This window comes from Dermacentor andersoni, chromosome 3, assembly GCF_023375885.2.
Source record: "Dermacentor andersoni chromosome 3, qqDerAnde1_hic_scaffold, whole genome shotgun sequence".
NCBI lineage: Eukaryota > Metazoa > Arthropoda > Arachnida > Ixodida > Ixodidae > Dermacentor > Dermacentor andersoni.
In genome coordinates, this window is record NC_092816.1 from 6550599 (window position 1) to 6571269 (window position 20671).

The 20671-nt window shown below is 47.6% G+C and overlaps 1 protein-coding gene and 1 long non-coding RNA gene across 3 annotated transcripts in view; one reads left to right on the forward strand and one right to left on the reverse strand.

Annotated features, from left to right (window-relative positions):
* Positions 1-20671, forward strand: part of LOC126520959 (uncharacterized) — a 114148-nt gene that overhangs the window by 29548 nt on the left and 63929 nt on the right. The window contains exons 2-3 of the mRNA XM_050169796.3: positions 3585-3683; positions 11943-12101. Coding sequence (XP_050025753.1) covers positions 3585-3683; positions 11943-12101 — 258 coding nt within the window. The remainder of the gene's footprint in view (positions 1-3584; positions 3684-11942; positions 12102-20671) is intronic.
* The window catches only part of LOC129382154 (uncharacterized), a 241420-nt gene that overhangs the window by 21377 nt on the left and 199372 nt on the right, over positions 1-20671 (reverse strand). The gene's annotated exons all lie outside the window — the stretch shown is intronic.

The window sequence follows — 20671 nt, forward strand, 5'->3', positions numbered from 1 at the left end:
CATATAGCTTTCATTGATTACGAGAAAGCGTTTGATTCAGTCGAAACCTCAGCAGTCATGGAGGCATAGCGGAATCTGCGTGTAGACGAGCCGTATGTAAAAATACTGAAAAATATCTATAGCGGCTCCACAGCCACCGTAGTCCTCCATAAAGAAAGCAACAAAATCCCAATGAAGAAAGGCGTCAGGCAGGGAGATAAGATCTCTCCAATGCTATTCACAGCGTGTTTACAGGAGGTATTCAGAGACCTGGATTGGGAAGAATTGGGGATAAGAGTTAATGGAGAATACCTTAGTAACTTGGGATTCGCTGATGATATTGCCTTGCTTAGTAACTCGGGGGACCAACTGCAATGCATGCTCACTGACCTGGAGAGGCAAAGCCGAAGGGTGGGTCTAAAAATTAATCTGCAGAAAACTAAAGTAATGTTTAACAGTCTCGGAAGGGAACAGCAGTTTACAATAGGTAGTGAGGCACTGGAAGTGGTAAGGGAATACATCTACTTAGGACAGGTAGTGACTGCGGATCCGGATCATGAGACTGAAATAATCAGAAGAATAAGAATGGGCTGGGGTGCGTTTGCCAGGCATTCTCAGATCATGAACAGCAGGTTGCCATTATCCCTCAAGAGAAACGTTTACAACAGCTGCGTCTTACCAGTACTCACCTACGGGGCAGAAACCTGGAGGCTTACGAAAAGGGTTCTACTCAAATTGAGGACGACGCAACGAGCTATGGAAAGAAGAATGATAGGTGTAACGTTAAGGGATAAGAAAAGAGCAGATTGGGTGAGGGAACAAACGCGAGTTAATGATATCTTAGTTGAAATCAAGAAAAAGAAATGGGCATGGGCAGGACACGTAATCAGGAGGGAAGATAACCGATGGTCATTAAGAGTTACGGAATGGATTCCAAGGGAAGGAAAGCGTAGCAGAGGGCGGCAGAAAGTTAGGTGGGCGGATGAGATTAAGAAGTTTGCAGGGACAACATGGCCACAATTAGTACGTGACCGGGGTAGTTGGAGAAGTATGGGAGAGGCCTTTGCCCGACAGTGGGCGTAACCAGGCTGATGATGTTTCCCCGTCCCATCTGGCAGCAAACCGAAGACTGTCCTAGCTCATGAGTAGGGTGAACTGAGCCCGTTGGTAGCGGTTAGTCGCTTTTCAGCGCGATAAGTACACATGGACCACTGTTGCCATCTTAGGACTTTTGTCGCTAGACGTAGCGACTTTGTCTTTTTAGCGACAAATTTTACAACTTAGTGACCAGCGACTTTTTTATATCAACTTGACCGAACAACTGGTGGCATTTTAGCGACCTCGAACTTAGGAAAGGTGCTTCAAACAATAGCCTTCTAGAACGCCCTTTATTTTGCAAAAAGCTACATGTGAGCTGCCGAACTTGACTGTACGACTTGGTGACCATGCATGATGAAAGAGTGGTTGCCTTCACAGTGTGCTGCATTCTTTGCGGAAGGAACTTGAATGCGTCCTGTTACTCTGAGTTTATCACGAAGTACGCTCGGTTAGTGGACATTTACAAGTTTTATTGTAAGCACGTGAGTGATATGATAAATGGACTGTAGAAAGGCGTTACATAGGAGCGGCTGAGCTCCTTCACGCGAGCCTGAACACACTGCTTCCTTATCCCATCGGTTTTGGACAAATCAGCACAGCGAAGAACCTTAAGGTAGACCAATGGGCAGAAGCGTTTTATTTGACCTGCATAACGATTACGTAATCTTTATCACCGTGGCAATATGCGGCGTTCTGTGTCATGCAGAATTCTGCTAAACTTTCACGGGCGCGGATAAGTGAAAATCTTTCAGGAAACTCAGATTGCGTGCGTTCTTTTGAATGGTTCTACATTTAGGACGTCACAATTTGAGAGTAAACGTTAATTTAAGTTGCCCTCGTCCGTTTTTATGTAAGCACAATAATAAAGTAAAAGCCCGTTAGAGATAGCTGATAAACTCACCCACGTGGTTGCTTAGTGGCTATGGTGTTGGACTGCTAAACACGAGGTCGCGGGATCGGATCCCGGTTACAGCGGTCGCATTTCGATGGGGGCGAAATGCGAAAACACCCGTGTACTTAGATTTAGGTGCACGTTAAAGAACTCCAGGTGGTCGAAACTTCCGGAGTCCCCCACTACGGCGTGCCTCATAATCGGAAAGTGGATTTGGCACGTAAAACCTCATAATTTAATTCTAATTGCTCGTAAATTCACTGTTGAATCCTCACTCACGCGAATCCTAAGCAAATATGAGAGGCTTCAGTAAATAATTTACGCCATGATGCAGTATATAATAGTGTTCCAAAACGCCTACGTTATCTAAAGTTTGTTCACAAGCTTTAGTGAAAGAGAGAAAAAGAAGAGGGAAAGGCAGGGAGGTTAACCAAGGACGTGCCCAGTTGGCTACCCTACACTTGGGGAAGGCAAAGAACAGATAAGCAGAGAAGAGAAAAATAATAGTCAGTCATTCACAGTCAGTCGCAGAGGAATCTTCACTGTCACAAGCGTTCATACAATCCAGTGTCCTTCAAGAAACGCAGGAGGGCTTTTGTGGCCTTTTGCATGCAAGAAAGCATAGGTCATGGTCCAAGGGTCTTTGCCGCTGAGTGCGCTCTACTGTCTAGCAGGTTGAGTTTCGCTTGTAGAGTCCGTCGTCGAGTGTCAAAGGATGGGCAGTGACACAGAAGGTGCTCTAGAGTCTCATCGCACCCGCACAAATTGCACGCCGCGCTGTTGGCGATCCTTATTGGGAAGGAATAGGAATTTCTAAATGCGACGCCCAACCACATGCGGCCCAGTAAAATTTTTTCGCGAAGGGAGAGTCCGGGTGGCAGGCGAAGTCTCAAGTTGTGGTCGAGAGAGTGCAAGCGTGAGTTGGTGAAACCCGATGAATTCCATCGTAGTAATGTGATGTGGCGAGCAAGTGATTCAAGTTGTCGCATAGCATCATTTCTTGAAAGTGCTATAGGAACTCGCTGATGTTTTTGGTGAGCCGAGCGCGCAGCTCAATCTTCGCTGTACTTGCCGACAATTCCGCAATAGCTTGGCGACCTTTGAAATACAATGTCTCGGCATTTCTCGATCGCGTGATTATGAGCATGCCTTATTTCGCACACTAGCTGCTCGTGTAAACCATTACGTAGAGCAAACTGCAGAGTTTGTAGAGCTGCTTTAGAATCGCAGGAAATGGCCCCGAGATTTGGTGGCTGCTGGAGCACCTAATTGAGTGCACTTTGAAAAGCTAAGTTCTGCTGCTATCGACAAGCTTTAACTTTAGCGACCTTGCAGAAAAATTTAGAAGCAAGTTAGAGAATTTTCCGTCTTACTTAAGCCATATGCTCCAAAAAATTATGACGACACTGGCAAGGACTAAACGGAGAAATATAGGACACAAGCAAGCCCCGTGTTGTCTTTCACCCTTTAATCCTTGTGTAGTTATCGCGCTGAAATGTGAACGATGAACTGTCCTAGTATTTTCCTTCCTTCATTGTGTTGATCCTGCACTAACAAAGCAAATGCATTTCCCTAGGTTTCTGTGGTATTATTCACAAAAAGTGCTTCATCGCAGCTGCTTCCTTATTGGGACTGGACGTCATACCACTACGCGACCTGTCTGGTCGCTAATCCTCTCTACAAGGCCAAGACGATCACTACAACAGACTGTCAAGTACGTACTCCAGGTATTTTCGGCAAGAAACGGCGTTAATCTTTTTAAGTGAAACGCTAAACAGTCTTTCCGCGACGTGGCGAGCAAACGTTCTTCAATGGATCGCTGACGATGATGCCAGATTTATGCACACATGCAGAGCGAAGCTTCCATAGAAGTCAATATGTTCAATATATGGCGCTTTATGGACACTGGCACGACCTCTGTGATGGCGTAACACTTCCGGTGAAAAAAAAAAAAAAACATTTGACGGCACATTCCAAACAAAAACCAACAGCAAGCCTGTCTACACGAGCCTGTCAATTTTTATAAAAAAGCAGCAACCTTTATAAATTCATTTAATACCTAGAGGTCATGTATTCTTTACGTCGTTTTTAAATAAGGACGTTCCATCACTCACTCACTCACAAAAAAAAGAAGAAAAACGTCACTTTGGTGCAAAATTTGTTATAAATACTTGTGCTAGCATTGTGGTATTTCGCAAATACTTCTGCAAATCTCTATTTGGTACTGCAACATAAATACCCTTCTGGTGGCATCTTCTAAGGATCCTTCAGCCAGAGGTAACTGGTTGTAGGTGTGCATGACTCATGACATTAACTGGCATTTTACGAACCATTATTGAGATGGCATGTCAGCAAAACAATTAAGACCCTGGCTCATGACCACCATCACAACGTTTGCGACATAATTAGTGCACAAAAAGCAGTCACGCGATGTCGTTTTGTTACACTGATCTAGCCGAAGAGTGCGGCTGTTTGGTTTGCGCTGTGATCGGTAATGAATAATTACCAACGAGCTCAATTTAACGTACTTCTATATCAACATTAACATACAGCTGTCTTTCAGAAACTTTTTCACAAGCACAATGCTGCTGTGCCGTCCAATGCATCTGTGTTTAATAATTGACCGTGATATCATCACAAGAAAGAGTTACATGCAGTCTAAAGCAAATTTTGGAGATCAGCTAGCTCTTCCTTGTTGCAAAAAGATATTTTCAGTAATTTGGACCTTTCCTTTGTTTGACCAAATATACCGCTTCATTCCGCAGAAAGTTTATTTCTTTGTGCAATGTCGTGCATTTTAGAAGTATATCCAAATGGGCAAATTAATATTCTCAATATTTGCTACTCTGCTTAAATACATTTGAAATTTTAGAATTTCTTGCTGAGTAATATGTTTGCCTATTATTTTGTTTCTTATCTTATGTACTTTAATTGAGTGCCTTGTCCATGTCTGTCTTGATGCGAGTGATGAAATCATACATAATTGCTTCTTGTGCGAAGGAGTTCTGCGAGCAATCAGGATAAAGTAGACACTCCTATAGTTCTAATTATGTATTGATGCCAATGTAGTAAAGGAAAATTAACTCTAAGAATTCTTACAATGACTATCTCACAAAAAAAAGAACAATTAACCGTTTCCATACCACATGAAGGATCAACCACTATCCCCTGTATTCACTTATAGAGGCTATTTCGGCCAACATGTGCACTTTCGAAAGTTGGTTGTCTGTGGCAGATAGTAAAAGTCTTGTTTATAAGGTGGTCTACTCGAACCGGCAGACACCAGCTGCACAAGAAATTGAAATGCATAATCGGCTAATTACCAAAAAATAACTAATTAACTTTCTAACTAACTATACCGTGTGGCCCATATTGCAATTTACAAATGCTAGCCGTGGAGTTTGCAAGGCGGATCCTATTGGAACGAATAAAAAAAGATTATGGGGTTTTACGTGCCAAAACCACTTTCTGATTATGAGGCACGCCGTAGTGGAGGACTCTGGAAATTTCGGCCACCTGGGGTTCTATACCGTGTATCTAAATCTAAGTACACGGGTGTTTTCACCCCCATCGATATGCAGCCGCCGTGGCCGGAATTCGATCCCGCCACCTCATGCTTAGCAGCCCAACACCATAGCAACAAAGCAACCATGGCGGGCTAATTGCTACGAATTATCAGGATGACGCCAGTTTCGAGATTTTAATTTCCGAACTTTGCAGTGAAGTGCATCGGCGTTCCAGTTACTTTTGAGCTTGAATGCATAAAACGACGTTTTGTTCAGGATGTAACGTGAACGACGATGCATTTCGCCACAAAGTTCGGAAATTAATATATCGAAACTGGCGTCATCCTGAGAATTCGTTTCACGTGAATCCGCCCTGCGAACTCCACGAATAGAATTAGTAAATTGCAATATTCGCCACGAAGTAATTAGTTCGAAATTTCATTAGCGAATGCTGGTAATTAGTAGATTATGCATTTCAACTTTTTTTGAAAGTAATGTCCGCCTCTTCAAGTAGACCAGCTCATGAACAAGAATTGTGCTATCTGCTACAGGCAAATTTCTTTTTTTGATATTTGAAAGTGTTCGCTGGAACACCCGGCATATTGTTGGCGTCCTATATAGAGTGCAGCTTTCCTTGCCTCTTTTCTCAACTTTGTGGGTGGTGCTGTCTTGCCGAGTGTATAACTGCTTGGGTGACTTGGCCATTGCACATGCGCCCTAGGTAACCAAGAGCTTGGGCCACTGGCTATGCCCCCGTTCTTGGCCAATATATCGAAACGGTTACGTTCCGCTTTGGCAAGAAGGTACAGAAGCCTTAAATGTATTCAGTTATTTCTCCAAGCATGCATCTCCCATCGGCGTTCATCACTTGGCAATCATCGCGCCCTCGTTGTGACAGCTACACGCGGCGACAAGGCTGTGCTTGCTTCAGCTGCGGTGCCTCGTTGAAGCTTGGCGTCACTGCGTTGGATCGGCGTGCCTTATTGCAGATTACAGGGCCAAAGAATATCGGGACATTCCCGAGAATAGCAATGACAAATGTGCTTACTCTCGGAGCCTCACATTAATGGGGGCAATATATCTGTGCCGTAAATGTGGTATATTTAAATTTCCAAATTCTCCGCACTGTTCTCAGTACCACGAGGTCAGAGCATTGCTGTAAGAAAATAAATGAATGAATGGTCATTCCGGTGCGCTACCAATGTTCCGCGATTCTCTAAATAGACCTTCCGCCATAGAGAAAGAAATTCAACGAGACTCTGCGATATCTGGCAACAAGAAACACGTCACGCATAGTGTGCACACCATCTGTTAACTGACGCGAGCATGAAGAATGTAAAATGAAGTTGATTGACAATGTCTTATTTCTTTTTATTCCATCCCGCTAAAACTAAAAGTGTATTAGGTATACAAAAGTTACGCTTTGGCACCTATTATTTTCTTTTTTTGCGTTACCTAGCGACAAGCCGACGACACGCCAGTGCATGCGTCCAGACAGAAGCGATCGGGGCCGGCTGCTCATGTGAGCATTCCGGCGAGCCGTCTGTCGTATGCCCTGTCGTCAGTGCCAAGGCACTACTTGGCTCATTGGGCGCTTTGCCAGTGTGCGGCGGCGTGTGGTGCAGTCGCGATCAAAAGTTTAAGGACGACGGCGCCAGCAAAAAGCTAAAATATATATTCAAGCGCAGCTCCGCAGCCCAGAATTGGTTTAATACATTGCATTGGTCAAACAGACGCGCGTATACGCGTCCGCTCGCGGTTTCAGCCGGAATGCCCAGGCTGCGAAAAAATAAAGGAATCGCCGCACCTTTGGTCCCCAAGCTTTTGATCGCGACTGTACATTTAATGGTAGGAACGCTATAATGTAAGTATAGTACGTCTGAGGTCGATGTAGAGTACAGAGTACGGTCATAATATATGGAAAGTGGTCATGTAGACCTATCCAGGTAAAATAAACTAAGAGGTCTGAAAAAAATAATCGAAATACGCTCGCCCGTAGGCGGATTGGAACCCACCCGGGGAACCTTTGCAGTGAGAGCCAGAGGCGTTGCCTCCACACGAGCAGGAGTTGTCGGCGAGACGAGACAAAGGAGCGTGATGTCACGCGAGAGAGCTCACCACTTGTATATGAACGGACGCGCGTTGGCTTGTCTACACTGCGTGTCGCAAAATGGGTCCAGAAGCATCGGTGGCGCCTTCTAAGCCACGTGGTCGACCGCGAAAGTACGCCTTGCAAGAAGAAGCACGGGTCCAGCGCAACGCGGCTAGGCCTGCACAGCGGCAAGATGACGCCGATCTCCACAGACGCGATGTCAAAGGGACTACATAAGGAAACAAAAGTGAATCACAATAGTTTCCCAATGTAGTTCCCCATGTAGCCCGAATGTGTTCCCTTAGGTGCTTTTGCAATAGCCCCCATAATTGTTGCAGGCTATCCAATTTTTAATTCATTTCATTAAACCGAAAGCCTTATATGCTCCACGAAGCAAAAAATCCGGCCTCCGGCGTTAACATCCGATGGTACCGAAACCCACGTGACCAAGTGATGACGTCACATTCCCAGCGCTGGACGTGCTGCAGCTCGCACTGCGAAATCCCACGGTGAACAGCCACGGTGTCGGCCGAACGCCGTGGCCCACGCCCAAAAACACCGCCCTGGCCCGCTCCCAGAAATGGGATTAACGTATGTTAAAGTGTATTAAGCTGGATTAACGTGACTTAAGGTGGATTAAGGCTGGTACAAATTAGAGCAAGGTGGATTAAGATGTAGCTTTAATTTAAGGTGCTAACTTAGGCAAGTGCTATAGCTTTTTAAGTGATTGTCAACTTTTTTTTTATCTTGGCCCTGGCGTGTTTTTGCATTCCTGCTGCATTTCGACACGGCACTCCCGCGCTATTATACCACGGCAAGGTGAGACATTTTGTTTGGCAGTCTGCATGACAGTCTGCGCTGCATTTTGTGTCGGAGTTGGCGAAAACCAGCTCGGCCGTTGGGGCGCAGCTTGGCGTGTACTGGATCTTACTGGGACATGTCTGTGAAGCTTTCTCTGACCCCCCAGATTATTGTAAATTATTTGGGTATTTCTTGGGTAGTTTTTGGGCACGCTAACCGCAGAGGGCATGGTGATGCTGCTAGCGAAAAACAGTTCGGCCGTTGTGACGCAGCTATTTTGGCATGCACTGAATCTTACTGGGACATGTTTGTAACGCTTTGTACGCCCCCCCCCCCCCCCCCCCCCCCTTAACAACATTTAACTTTCTGTACTGACACAAAACGCGACGAGTAATCGCCAGGAGCGATACCACGGGAATGTGTTGCTTGCGCCGGCAGAACACGCAAAACATAACGCCGACTAGCCCAAAGAACAGTTACTTGTACCTGGAAAATCCCATCTTCTCAAAAAACGTGCCTTCTATCCACGGATGTGTTGAGCGCACGCATTCTGCAAGCATCTGGCTGCGAGCCTGTTCTGTGGCCACCTCTGTATACGTGGCGTAGCGTCGCGTCGGCTGAGGCCGAGTTGTGTTGAAAGCGCCCAGTCGCCCGTCTATTTGCGCATTTAAAAGGCAGCAAATAAGGCCCGGGAAAGGGGGGATGCTTGGAAATCAGATGTCAGCGTCATATTTTATGTATAGTATTGTTTGGGATGCGTCAGGTGTTTTCTACGCTATGTTTCTAAAAGCGAGTGACCTATGTTAGTAATGTCGCCCATCCACCACTTCCGCATGTTTCGCCTGTACACGTAGTTGGTCTATAAGGTTTAAATACCAAAATAACGCATGCTTGTAATTTTTTCAGCTGATGCAGTCCGGCAGAGCTTCATACGGGAACTACTGCTGTTTACCTGGTGCTACAATAAAAAAAACGGACAACGAGCATTTTTATAGAGCAAAACAAACATTCCCTCATTTCACAAGGCGCCTTCGTCTACTTTATGAAATTGTAGGTTGCACTGAAGACGGCTTCGATGAAGGCTTGTACTGGTTCTGCACCAAGACAGCGCGTGGCTGAGAAGTAAATCAAAAACCATTACTGCACCGATCAACGCAGCTGGCGTAGCGCGAATCAGCTAGTGCTCAAAACACGCGCGCACAAAACCGAAATCGGAAGTGTGGTTCACGTGTTCGCACCATCCGCTTGGTGCGCTACAGTAAATTCGGCCATTGGGCTTGATGTAAGTGTCCGCTCCTGTTGAATTTGCTTCCCTGCTTCCTCCCACCTCGAGATAGCGTTCGTTTGCTTTCCTTTTACATCGTATTTCATAGCGCCATCCCTGCTCATAGCAAGTGCGATCTCCGGCCTACTCTGTGATAGAGCACCATCACCTCAGCAGCCACTCTCTCATCATCTGCCAAACGAACAAAATAAAATTGGCTGACGATTACAATACTCCATAATGCTAAAGTTGAGCGCACCTCTATACGAGTTTTCCTTTCCCGATTTCTGGCTGGCGCGGGCAATCTGTTTTGTGCGGCACGTTGCAAACGGGGCGAAGTGTGGCGCGACTGCCTCGCTAATCGGGAGATAGCGAGGCAGCAGATGGGTGACGCGTGGACGCGCTTCGCAGCGGCTGCCGCAGACAGATCTCCGCTCATGCAGTGCTTTGTTTCCCTATATGGTATCGGTCGACGCGCCCACCGCATCCCAACGGTGAAGACGACGGCGCACTACTGTGGCGTCATCTCGTAGCGATCGCCGCCGCACAGCCCGTCTTGCTGGGCACTATGTTTTTCTTCTCACGCTTTCGCCGTACCCTCCTCCTCTGCTTTCCGCCCCATGGTTCCACTGCACCCTGCTCCTCCGTTTCCCTCCTCGCGCTTTTTTTCACTATCACCGTCTCATAAAAGTTTTCATAAAAAAAGCGCTAAAGACGAAGACGAAGGAACACATACGACAGGACTGGCGCTACTTCTAACTAACATTTAATACAAACGGTCATGTATTTATGCTCTGCGCATCAAGTACATCATGCACTCACGATCACAGACACAAAGACTGAAATGAATCAGATCATACACAGCATTATATGGCCAATCAGTTCAAGAGCCTAGATATCTCGAAAGAAACGTCACTTCTTTTTCTTGCAAAACCAAACATGGATAGCTAACGCACTTCTCGCCTGCTTTTTTTTCAACTATTTCTCATTCTATTTTTGTGTTTTCTTTCCTTAAGAAGGTTGTGTCACCAAACATGGGTTTGCTTCGCACTTTTTGCAGTGCTCAGCCAAGTGACTGCCGCATCCTTTTCTAACGTCATTGTTGTGCTGTCTAGCCCTGTCATTGAAGCACTGACCGGTTTGTCCGGTACAAACCCGTCTACAATCTAAGGGTATTTGATACACAACATCTGAAGTGCATTCGGTGTAATTGGTCCGGTGATTAGTATGACATTGCATGCGTTTTTGGTGCTTGTTTTGCAGGTTACACACTGCTGACAATTTGCAAGGCGCTGAAAAAACTAGATTGACATTGTGTTGGTTTGCCACCTTTTTCAAATCATGTGAAACTTTATTGAGGTATGGGATTAAATGTACAGGTCTTTCGTCGCGATCTTTAGTAGGGCACTTCCTTCCCAGCTTTTAATTTATGAAGCAATGTTTCACGGACAGATGAAATGACAGACACTTGAAAAGCAGCAAGTTTCAATCTGTCTACTTAGCTAGACATACTATGCTCAATTTGGTGAACACATGACTTTTGCAAAGCACTCTGAAGGCATGTGGTGGCTATGCCTCGCTTTATCATTTTCGAATGGGCGCTACCGAAAGGCAAAACATTTTCTTTGATCTTGGGTTGTATCTACAGCGTACGTGGTCATCTGAGGAAAATAAAATTTTAGGATCTAGAAACTCAATACATTGTCATTAGGCAGTCTAAAAGTGAACTTGAGCCCCTGGGAAAATTTGGTGCAAATTTTAAAGAATCTTCTACAACATCGTCAAGACACAGAACTGATGAATTCTTAAAGACAATCAGATAGTCGTCGACATACCTAAATACACGAATGATTGATTTCCCAGTTATTTCCGCATTAACAAGGTTGTCAAAGGACGCTAAAAATATCACATAATATTGGGGCTATTGATGAACCAATGCAGATTCCTGTGCGTTGATATTAATAACAGCCATTGTGACTAATGGCAGTCGAATCCAAGTAAAGTTCTAACACGGTTAAAAAATTGTCGCGGTTCATGCATACTAAGTTCTGGAATTTCAGTCCACCCATTTCGTCAATTTTTTTCACGAAAAGCACGCAGAATGCTGTCTTTCCTCCCCCGCTGCGCTCCGCGCTTTCATCATTCGCTGTGCTCCGCGTGAGGACGCCGAGGGTTGACGCCGACGCGGAACGCAGCAACGGGCGCCTCCGAGCTGCGCTCTAAAAGCACGGCTTGCACGGCGCAAGCCGCAGGCTGTTGCTTGCGCATGTTGACGCGACGAATCATAGTCGTTCATCAATAATGGCGCAGGTGTGCGAAGATCTGCGGGGCGTGGCACGGGTGGACGGCGTCGACAGCCAGGCGTTGCTCGAACAGTACGTGGAAAACCTGGTACCGCTCGTCGTCAGGGAGAGCATGGGCGACTGGCCCTCTGCGATGCCATCGTTTGCACTCACCAATATCACTGAGGTAATGACGTCTTGCAGTATCTCCATCCATAGGTGTCCGAAATGTAACTGTGCAGTGAGAAAATAAATAAACATATGCGGGAGTGTTGACGCGATGTTCCCCTTGCGTGCATCGCTTGTGTTTGTCCACGTAATCAAGGAGCACACAAAGAGACGTGTTTGCTTTAGGCGTTGTTGTCGACCATCGTTCATAGCCTGAGGGATGGTTAGCACTGCCTCGCATGGCGCGTCGCATCGTAGCACAAATGTTAAATTTAATTGAATTGTGGTCTTCTATATACGTGTTGAAACCACAATTTGATGTCAGGCGCGCCTCGGTATGGCACTACGGATTAATTTTAACCTCCAGGAGTTCTGAAACGTGCACTTAAGTGCACGAGCCAGCCACGCACCCAGGGGGGGGGGGGGGGGGGCGCTTCTAATGCGGGGGTGTCTTCACCCCCCCCCCCGAAATTTTATGGAATACCTCCCTCCCCGCCCACGCCACCACTCCTCTCACAAATTCCTAAAGCGCCGCCAAATCAATGTTGAGACTTGACGGCTATTTGGCGGTGAACATTTTGCTGCCTTTTTCACTCCTTTTGACTGGCGGTAGTCATTGGCATCTCCTGGGGTGTGAAGGCCCGTTTTATCATATATTCGCTGTCCGCGCGATTAACTCAAGATGCGTTCAGTTGTCACCACCTATTCAACGGTCATGCGCATTGCTGTAGTGCTTCGTTAGTTCAACCTTCTTTGTTTAGACTGATCTAGCGACCAGCAAAGGGATTCCGTTCGTAGTCAGCTTATCTTTCTGCACGAGTAACGAGTTGCGGCCTGACAAAACGCCAGTTGCGTTTAACTTCTCCTTTTGCTTCATTATTTGCTCGAGTGACGGCTCACCGCGACGGTGGCAGATGCTCGGAACAATATACCCGCGATATGGGTTAGATAAGGTGGAAAATAAAGTAATGCGAAACAGCGCCCATCATCAAAACCTGCAATAACCCTTAAGAGGAAGCTTTCACTCGGGCTCAACTCCGACGCGGCCAATTCAAGTACATGTAAAACGCAAAAACGCTTTTGTGAGATAACCCCTGGACCGATTTTAATGAAATTTATTGCATTTGAGAAAGTTAAAGTATAGTGACTGCTGGAAGTGGAATTTCGGTTTATGGTCTGAATATTGTGAAAAATATTTAAAAAAAATCAGAAGTTCGGAAAGAATAGACGCACGAAGTTTATAAATTAATATCTCTGCATCAAAAACATCGCGGTTCTGTAAACTGCATCCATTAGATCATTCAAAGCGGATAAATTCGATATGTCAATTTATATATTACGTTAATGTCCTACGTAGTGTACGACGGTTCTGCAAAAGCTGTATTTCCATACTACTGAATTTTTTCAGATTCATGTGTAACATATCACTGTTGTCCTCTTTAGATGTAGCATCAGGTGCAATTCACAGAATTGTGATATCATTTTTCCTTGCTGAGTTAGAGAGTTGTAAACTCGATAGTTTCATTTTCTGAAAATTTCACATTTTTTGCCACTTTTTCAATAAAAGAAATTGACAATCTGAATAAGAAATTGGAAACCAACAGTCACTAGATTTTAAGTTTATTTTTTAAATGCAACAAACTTCGTCAAATTTGTTGCAGTGGTTGCCGAGAAAAACGAATTCTCCTTTTACGTGTGTTTAGATAGGAGCACCCGAGCTCAAGCTTCACTTCCGCTTTCTTTCTGCAAATCCTGACAATAGGTGGACACGCGCATTAGAAGCACCAGCGGCGGCTGCGTCATCCGTATTTTCCTACGTCAACATTGCTTTAAATTTCCACTGTAAACACCATGCACATATACAATATATTTAAATATACACACAGGACAAAGTTTATTATATTTTTGAAAGAGATGGAGGTAGCCAATAAAAATTTTTTTCTAAAAGAATGGATAGCCTATTCCCAGAGAATGAATGATGATGATGATGATGAATCAACATTTATTCGGCCCGAAATAAATCTGTGGTGCACGCAGGCACCAGACGGGGTGGTTCCCTAGTTACGGGACCCATATGTTCCCATCAGCTCCTGGCCCCTGTCCGTCAGTGCGAGATGAATCTGTACGGGGAAGGGGGGGGGGGGGGGGGGGGGGGCTGGATAACAATGTCTCCCATCGCTCAAGGGGTTGGGGATTGGGCGTGTTGGTGTGAAGGGGAAGAGGGGGGGGGGTCTTGAGTTCTGTGGACTCTGCAAAGACGTGCGGCAGGGTGCCCTTTTCTCTTTTGCAAAAAGGACAGAGCATATCGTGTTCCGTAGGGTACATGCGGTTCATCAGTACGGGATGCGCAAGCGATCCCGCCTACGCTCGACGCAGGATCATCTGTTGTTGCCTGGTGAGTTTGGGGTGCGGTTCTGGCCGTCTGCACCTTTCCTCTCGGTACATCCGGGTAATGTCCTAAAAGCTGGTAACCGGGTGCGGCAGCTCTTCCGGCTCGTGCTCGGCCCGGATTGACATTTCTCGAGCATGGTAGTCGGCGATGGTGTTGCCTGCTACCTGCGAGTGAGCTGGGACCCACACGAGCTCTATGGCCCTTCCCGGAGGCTTGCGTTTGGATAGAATGCCTCGGGCCGCAGAGGAGATTACCCCCCTGCGGAAGCTTCTGTAGGCTGTCTTTGAGTCGGTGACCGCAGTGTCCACGCTCGGCTGTGCGAGTGCGAGGGCCACGGCCGCTGCTTCGGCAACTGCGGAATCTGTTGTCTTCAGGGACGCGCTGACGATCAGCCTGTCTTTTGACGTAACCACCACCGCTGCACGGTCATTGTGTTTTCGGAGCGAGGCGTCCGCGTAGAGGACCTTGGGGTTCTCTTCCAGCTTCCGTGCTATGACTTCGGTCTGCGCGGTGCGTCTCTCGTCGTCCATGCCCGGCGTCATGTTCCGGGGAAGGCTGCAAACAGGAACATACCCAAATCTAAACACGCTAAGCAAGATGTTTCCCACCCGGTATAGAGACATTTGCCCCTGGTGCAGCGCCAAGCCCACTTTATATCCCATTAGATGGGGATGCGTTCACAATCAGCAGCGGGAAAGGGTGCTCTCCAGCAGCGATCCGAAAGTCCAGCATGGACTAGTAAGGCACGCTCACCGAGTAGCCACCCTCAGTGGTGCCCTGGAATAGAGGCGTCGACCCTGCGCAGATGGGGAAGAAGACCGTGAAGACGGCCGACCACACCTGCCACCGCTAATTTCTGACCAATTAGAGCAAATAAAATTTTTCCTCCTCCTTCGGGCAAGGGGTTTGGTCTGAATGGTCGTCTTCCAGTCTTCCGGAAGGGCCGCCTTGATGGGTACTGGCTCAATATGCCATCCTATCTTGCGTAGGACGGCTCGTCCGTGTTCCGTGTGACTGAGCCGGATTCTCTGATTAGAGAGGTGGGATTCGATGAGCTCCTTCACCTTGTTGTGGGCGCCCATGTCTAGCAGTCATTCCGTGGACGAGTATATGGGCATGCCCAGTGCTTGCTTTGTTGCCTTACGAAGCATCCTGTTTAGGGTGTCCCTCTTTGTCAGCTGGAGATACGGGGCGGAGTAGGTAACCCGCGACACGACGAACGCGCGTACCAGTGGCATGGCATCGTCCTATTTAAGGCCTCGGTTTCTGTTAGATACCCTCCGAATTATACTAAGTATCTGTTCGGTTGTAGTGTTGATCTTTGTGACGGCGGCGTGTGCGTTCCCGTCGCTCCGAAGTAGTAGGCCGAGAATCCTAATATCTGTTTTGGCTTAATGGTCGTTCCGTCGATGGTGATGATCACTTACGGCGGCAGCTCCTTGTTGGATTTTCCCGGTTAGATCATGAGCAGCTCTGATTTCTGGGGAGCGCAGCTCAGTCCATACGACTTTGCGTACTCGTGCACGGTCGTTGCCGCCCACCGCAAGGCTTCCTCCGTCCAGGCATCGGACCCGGCTCGGGCCGTCCACACCGTAATATCGTCGGCGTAGAACGCGTGGTCCACGCCTTCGATTTGCTTGAGTAGATCGGGCAGGGGCAGGAGAGCCAGATTGAAGAGCAGGGACGACAAGACCGATCCCTGAGGGGTGCCCCTATCGCCGAGCTCGACAGTGTCTGATTTCTCCTCCCCTATTCTGATGGTCGCCGTTCGGTTTGACAGAAAATCTTTTATGTAGCGGAATGTCTTTCGGCCACACCTGGTCTTGTTCAGATTCTGCAACACGCTCGCGTGGGACACGTTCTCAAACGCTCCCTTCAGGTCGAGGGCGAGTATACCGCGCAGCGCGTGCCTCGTTGCCGGCTTGACGACCAGTTCGTGGAGTTGGATCATCACGTCTTGGGAGCTGAGATGTTGCCTGAGGCCGTACATCGTCTCCGGCATCTAATCTGTTTCTCCGAGGTGCTTCTACAGCCGGCGAAGGACCATGCGCTTCATCACCTTCCCCACGTAGGACGTGAGGGATATGGGCCGCATATTGTCTATCGTGAGGGCCTTGCCGGGCTTTGGAATGAAGCGGACCTCGGCGTACTTCTATTACTTCGGCAACGAATCATACGTTGCTGTATGTTCACCACGCTTCAAATTGCTTTGCGTGCTTTTTTGGACATGAAAAAAATACCTATAGGCTTCAGCGACCCCTTCGTCAGAGTCTTATCAATGGCGTGTGAAATGCACGTGAATGTTGTGTGTCTCAGTATCGCTTCTCTTTCCAGTAAGCAATGCTAAGGACTCATGAAACAAAAAAAAAAAAAAGACATTTCTAATAGCTCTGCACCGGAAGACCAACTCAAGGCAATCCAGCAGGCTGAAGATGTCGACAGGGCCCAAGGGCCCGAGGCCATCATCTAGGTAGAGAGGCTTAGGTCTCAAAGCTGCTGTGCACAAATAAAGTTTATTCCTCCTCCTCCTCCTAATAATTTTGAACATTTATTAGGGATAGAAACATCGTCACTTGCATGCAAAGGTCCTAAATATCGAGGCCAGAATGAAATGGTCACTTCCGAAATTGAGCTGCGATTTTTTCCAATTGAGATCTGTCACATTTTTTGAGACAGTCAGGTCAGGGGAGGTGTCTGCGCACACACTGTTACCCACCCTGGTCGGACAGCTAGGGTCCGTGTGTAGGGTGAGTCCTAGCTCGTGCGCGTCCTCCCATAGCTGCCTACCTTTTGGATCTTGTTTAGCGCAACCCCATTCCCGATGCGCTGCATTAAAGTCACCTACTATTAGTAAGGGATTAATCCCGGCTGCCTGAATAGCTTTGCGAAAGTGGGCCCTGAATCACACCTTTCTCTGCTGTGGAGTGCTGTACAAGTTTAATAGGAACACGCTCGGTTCCTCTTTTCGTCCCGTAATAATTTCCAGAAGCACTGCCTCAATGTCTCTCGAGTTGATTTCGTGCACGATTGCCGCAATATTCCTCTTAATGAACGTAGTGACGCGAGATTTCTCACCCCTTTCACTAGAAAAATCTTGGTATCCCGAGAGTTGTGCTGCTTTGCCCGTCTCCTGCAGGGCTATAGCTGGCGGTTTCTCATCTAATAGCGTCAAGTACTGTTGCACTAACGCTCGTTTGCGTTGGAAGCCGCGACAGTTCCACTGCCAGATTAAAGACTCACTTTGCGAGGTAATCTTAGAAAGCGGATTGCTAGACATAACAAAGAAATTGAAAATTACGCGATCAAGTTATGCGAACAGAATTGGTGCAGCACATGCGACGAGATGGAGAGAGGCATGAGCCTTTCAAAAACGTGGTGTCTGCTGAGACACCTTTTAGATCCGACCAATCCGAAAACCCTATCGGGAATAAGATTATCAAAAGCCAGGCACAGGTATGAGGGTACAGACGCGTAATTTATGGACAAACTGATCACCATGTACACTGGCGATACCCATAGCACCCCCCTCCCGGAATACGACGGAGTTCCCAATGAGGAGCTCGACGCACCCATCACGGAGGCGGAGGTCAGGGTAGTAATATTGGGACTAAAAACCAAATCAGCCCCGGGCCCTGACGGGATAACAAACAAAATTCTAAGAAATCTGGACGATGCCTCCATCAGCGCTCTGACGGAGTACATGCCAGAAATTTGGACTAAAGGCCACCTGCCACGCCAGTGGAAGATGGCAAGCGTGATCCTAATTCCAAAGCCGGCAAACCTCCTAAACTAGAAAATCTAAGACCCATTTCCCTAACCTCATCCATGGAGAAATTGATGGAGCGCGTAGTCCAGATCAGACTGACGCACTTTATGGAGCAGAACGACCTGTGGCCGCACGAGATCATCGGCTTCCGACCAGGCTTGTGTACGCAGGACGTGATGCTCCGACTAAAACATGACATAATCGACTCACGTTCTAGAGACGCCAAGGTAATCCTCGGCATAGACTTGACAAAGGCTTTTGATAATGTTAAACACGAAGCGATACTCCACGGTCTCCAAGAAATCGGGGTAGGCGCGGGGTATGTCAAGGACTTTCTGTCAGACAGAACTGCCTGCATGAAGTTCCAAGATATTGAATCTCCAACACTGAAATTAGGAAGCAGGGGCACGCCACAGGGCTCGGTTCTTTCCGCGTTCCTTTTCAACGTGGCGATGAGGGGCCTCCCCGAAGCTCTGAGAAACATACAGGGGCAAAATTTCAGTATTTATGCGGATGACATCACCCTCTGGACCAGAGGGTGATGCTCCGACTAAAACATGACATAATCGACTCACGTTCTAGAGACGCCAAGGTAATCCTCGGCATAGACTTGACAAAGGCTTTTGATAATGTTAAACACGAAGCGATACTCCACGGTCTCCAAGAAATCGGGGTAGGCGCGGGGTATGTCAAGGACTTTCTGTCAGACAGAACTGCCTGCATGAAGTTCCAAGATATTGAATCTCCAACACTGAAATTAGGAAGCAGGGGCACGCCACAGGGCTCGGTTCTTTCCGCGTTCCTTTTCAACGTGGCGATGAGGGGCCTCCCCGAAGCTCTGAGAAACATACAGGGGCAAAATTTCAGTATTTATGCGGATGACATCACCCTCTGGACCAACCAGGGGAGCGATGCGAGCATCGAGGAGCGCCTGCAGGCGGCGGCGGACACTGTCGTGCACTATGCTGCCAGTAGGGGTCTCTCGTGCTCACCGCAAAAATCGGAGTTATTCGTCTACAACCCAAAGTGGCTCCGGTGCAAGCGTAGCTGGGAATTTGACATTAAAATAGAGGGGAAACCAGTCCCAAAGGTTAACCAAATCAGAATCCTAGGACTTTTCATACAGGAAAACGGATGTAATGATGGGACAATCAAAAATCTAGAGGGCTTTGCCACGCAAGCACTTGGCATATTTAGAAGGGTCGCGCTGAAAGGACGAGGCCTGAAGGAAAGAAGCTTGCTTAAACTAACCCAAGCATACGTAATAAGCCGCGTGTGCTGTGCCACGCCTTTCTTAAACATCAGGTCAGAGGAGAGGAGGAAACTCGACTCGCTCATTCGACGGTGCATAAAGAGGGCCTTGGGCTTACCAATTACTACCTCCACAGAAAAGCTCCTCTCTATCGGAGTGCACAATACCTGGGACGAAATGGCGGAGGCTGTCAGAATTTCGCAGCTTGAAAGATTAAGCCGAACGACCACGGGCAGAGCTATCCTCGAAATGGTAGGCCTGCAAACAGATAGGGGACTACGAGGCAAGACAAACATCCCGCTGGACTGCCAAGAAAATATAATCATTCCCCCCCTCCCTCGTAACATGCATCCCATATTCAACACGGAGAGGAGGGGAAAAAGAGCAGAAACACTAATCAAACGCTTTGATTCAATGGACAGCAAGTCGGTTGCGTACGTGGACGCGGCAAGTGGCAAGTCGGGTGCGGCTGTCGCCTCGGTGGTCGACGGCCGAGGTGCCCCCGTATCGGCCGCCACCATTAGAAGCCGCAACTCGGAAACGGCTGAAGAAGTTGCGATAGCGCTCGCTTGCGTGGGAACGGAGGCAAATTTCATAATTAGCGATAGCAAAACGGCTATCTGGAATTTTGGAAAGGGCAGAATCTCGCCGGAAGCGGCAAGGGTTCTGGCCAGTAGACGGCTGAACAGAAAAATTAGCCTAATTTGGACCCCTGCACACACGTCCGTTCCTGGCAACGAGGCGGCCCACGAGTTAGCCCGAGCTCTCTACTACCGGGTGGCTGTGGAACCACCCGACTGCCGGAACATGGACAAGCGTCTGCAAAATTATACGGAGATTGTCGAAAATTATCGGCTACGCAGGAGACTGGTGCCACCACCGGATAAAAGTCTAAACAATAGAGAGGCAGCCGCATGGTGGCGCCTGCAAGCTGGGAACTTCGTAAACCCGGTCTGGGCATACCATGTTATGCATGATAGAGAAAACGATGAGTGCAAACACTGTGGGGCGAGAGGGACCCTCGATCACATAATCTGGGAATGCGCTAGCTCACCAGGGGCTAAAGCAAACATAAATTGTAGAGAGGCCTGGGAAGCCCTGCTGCGGAGCGAGGACCCTACTCCACAGCAACACGCCATCCGCCTGGCGGAAGAAGCCGCGAAGAGTCAAGAATTCTTT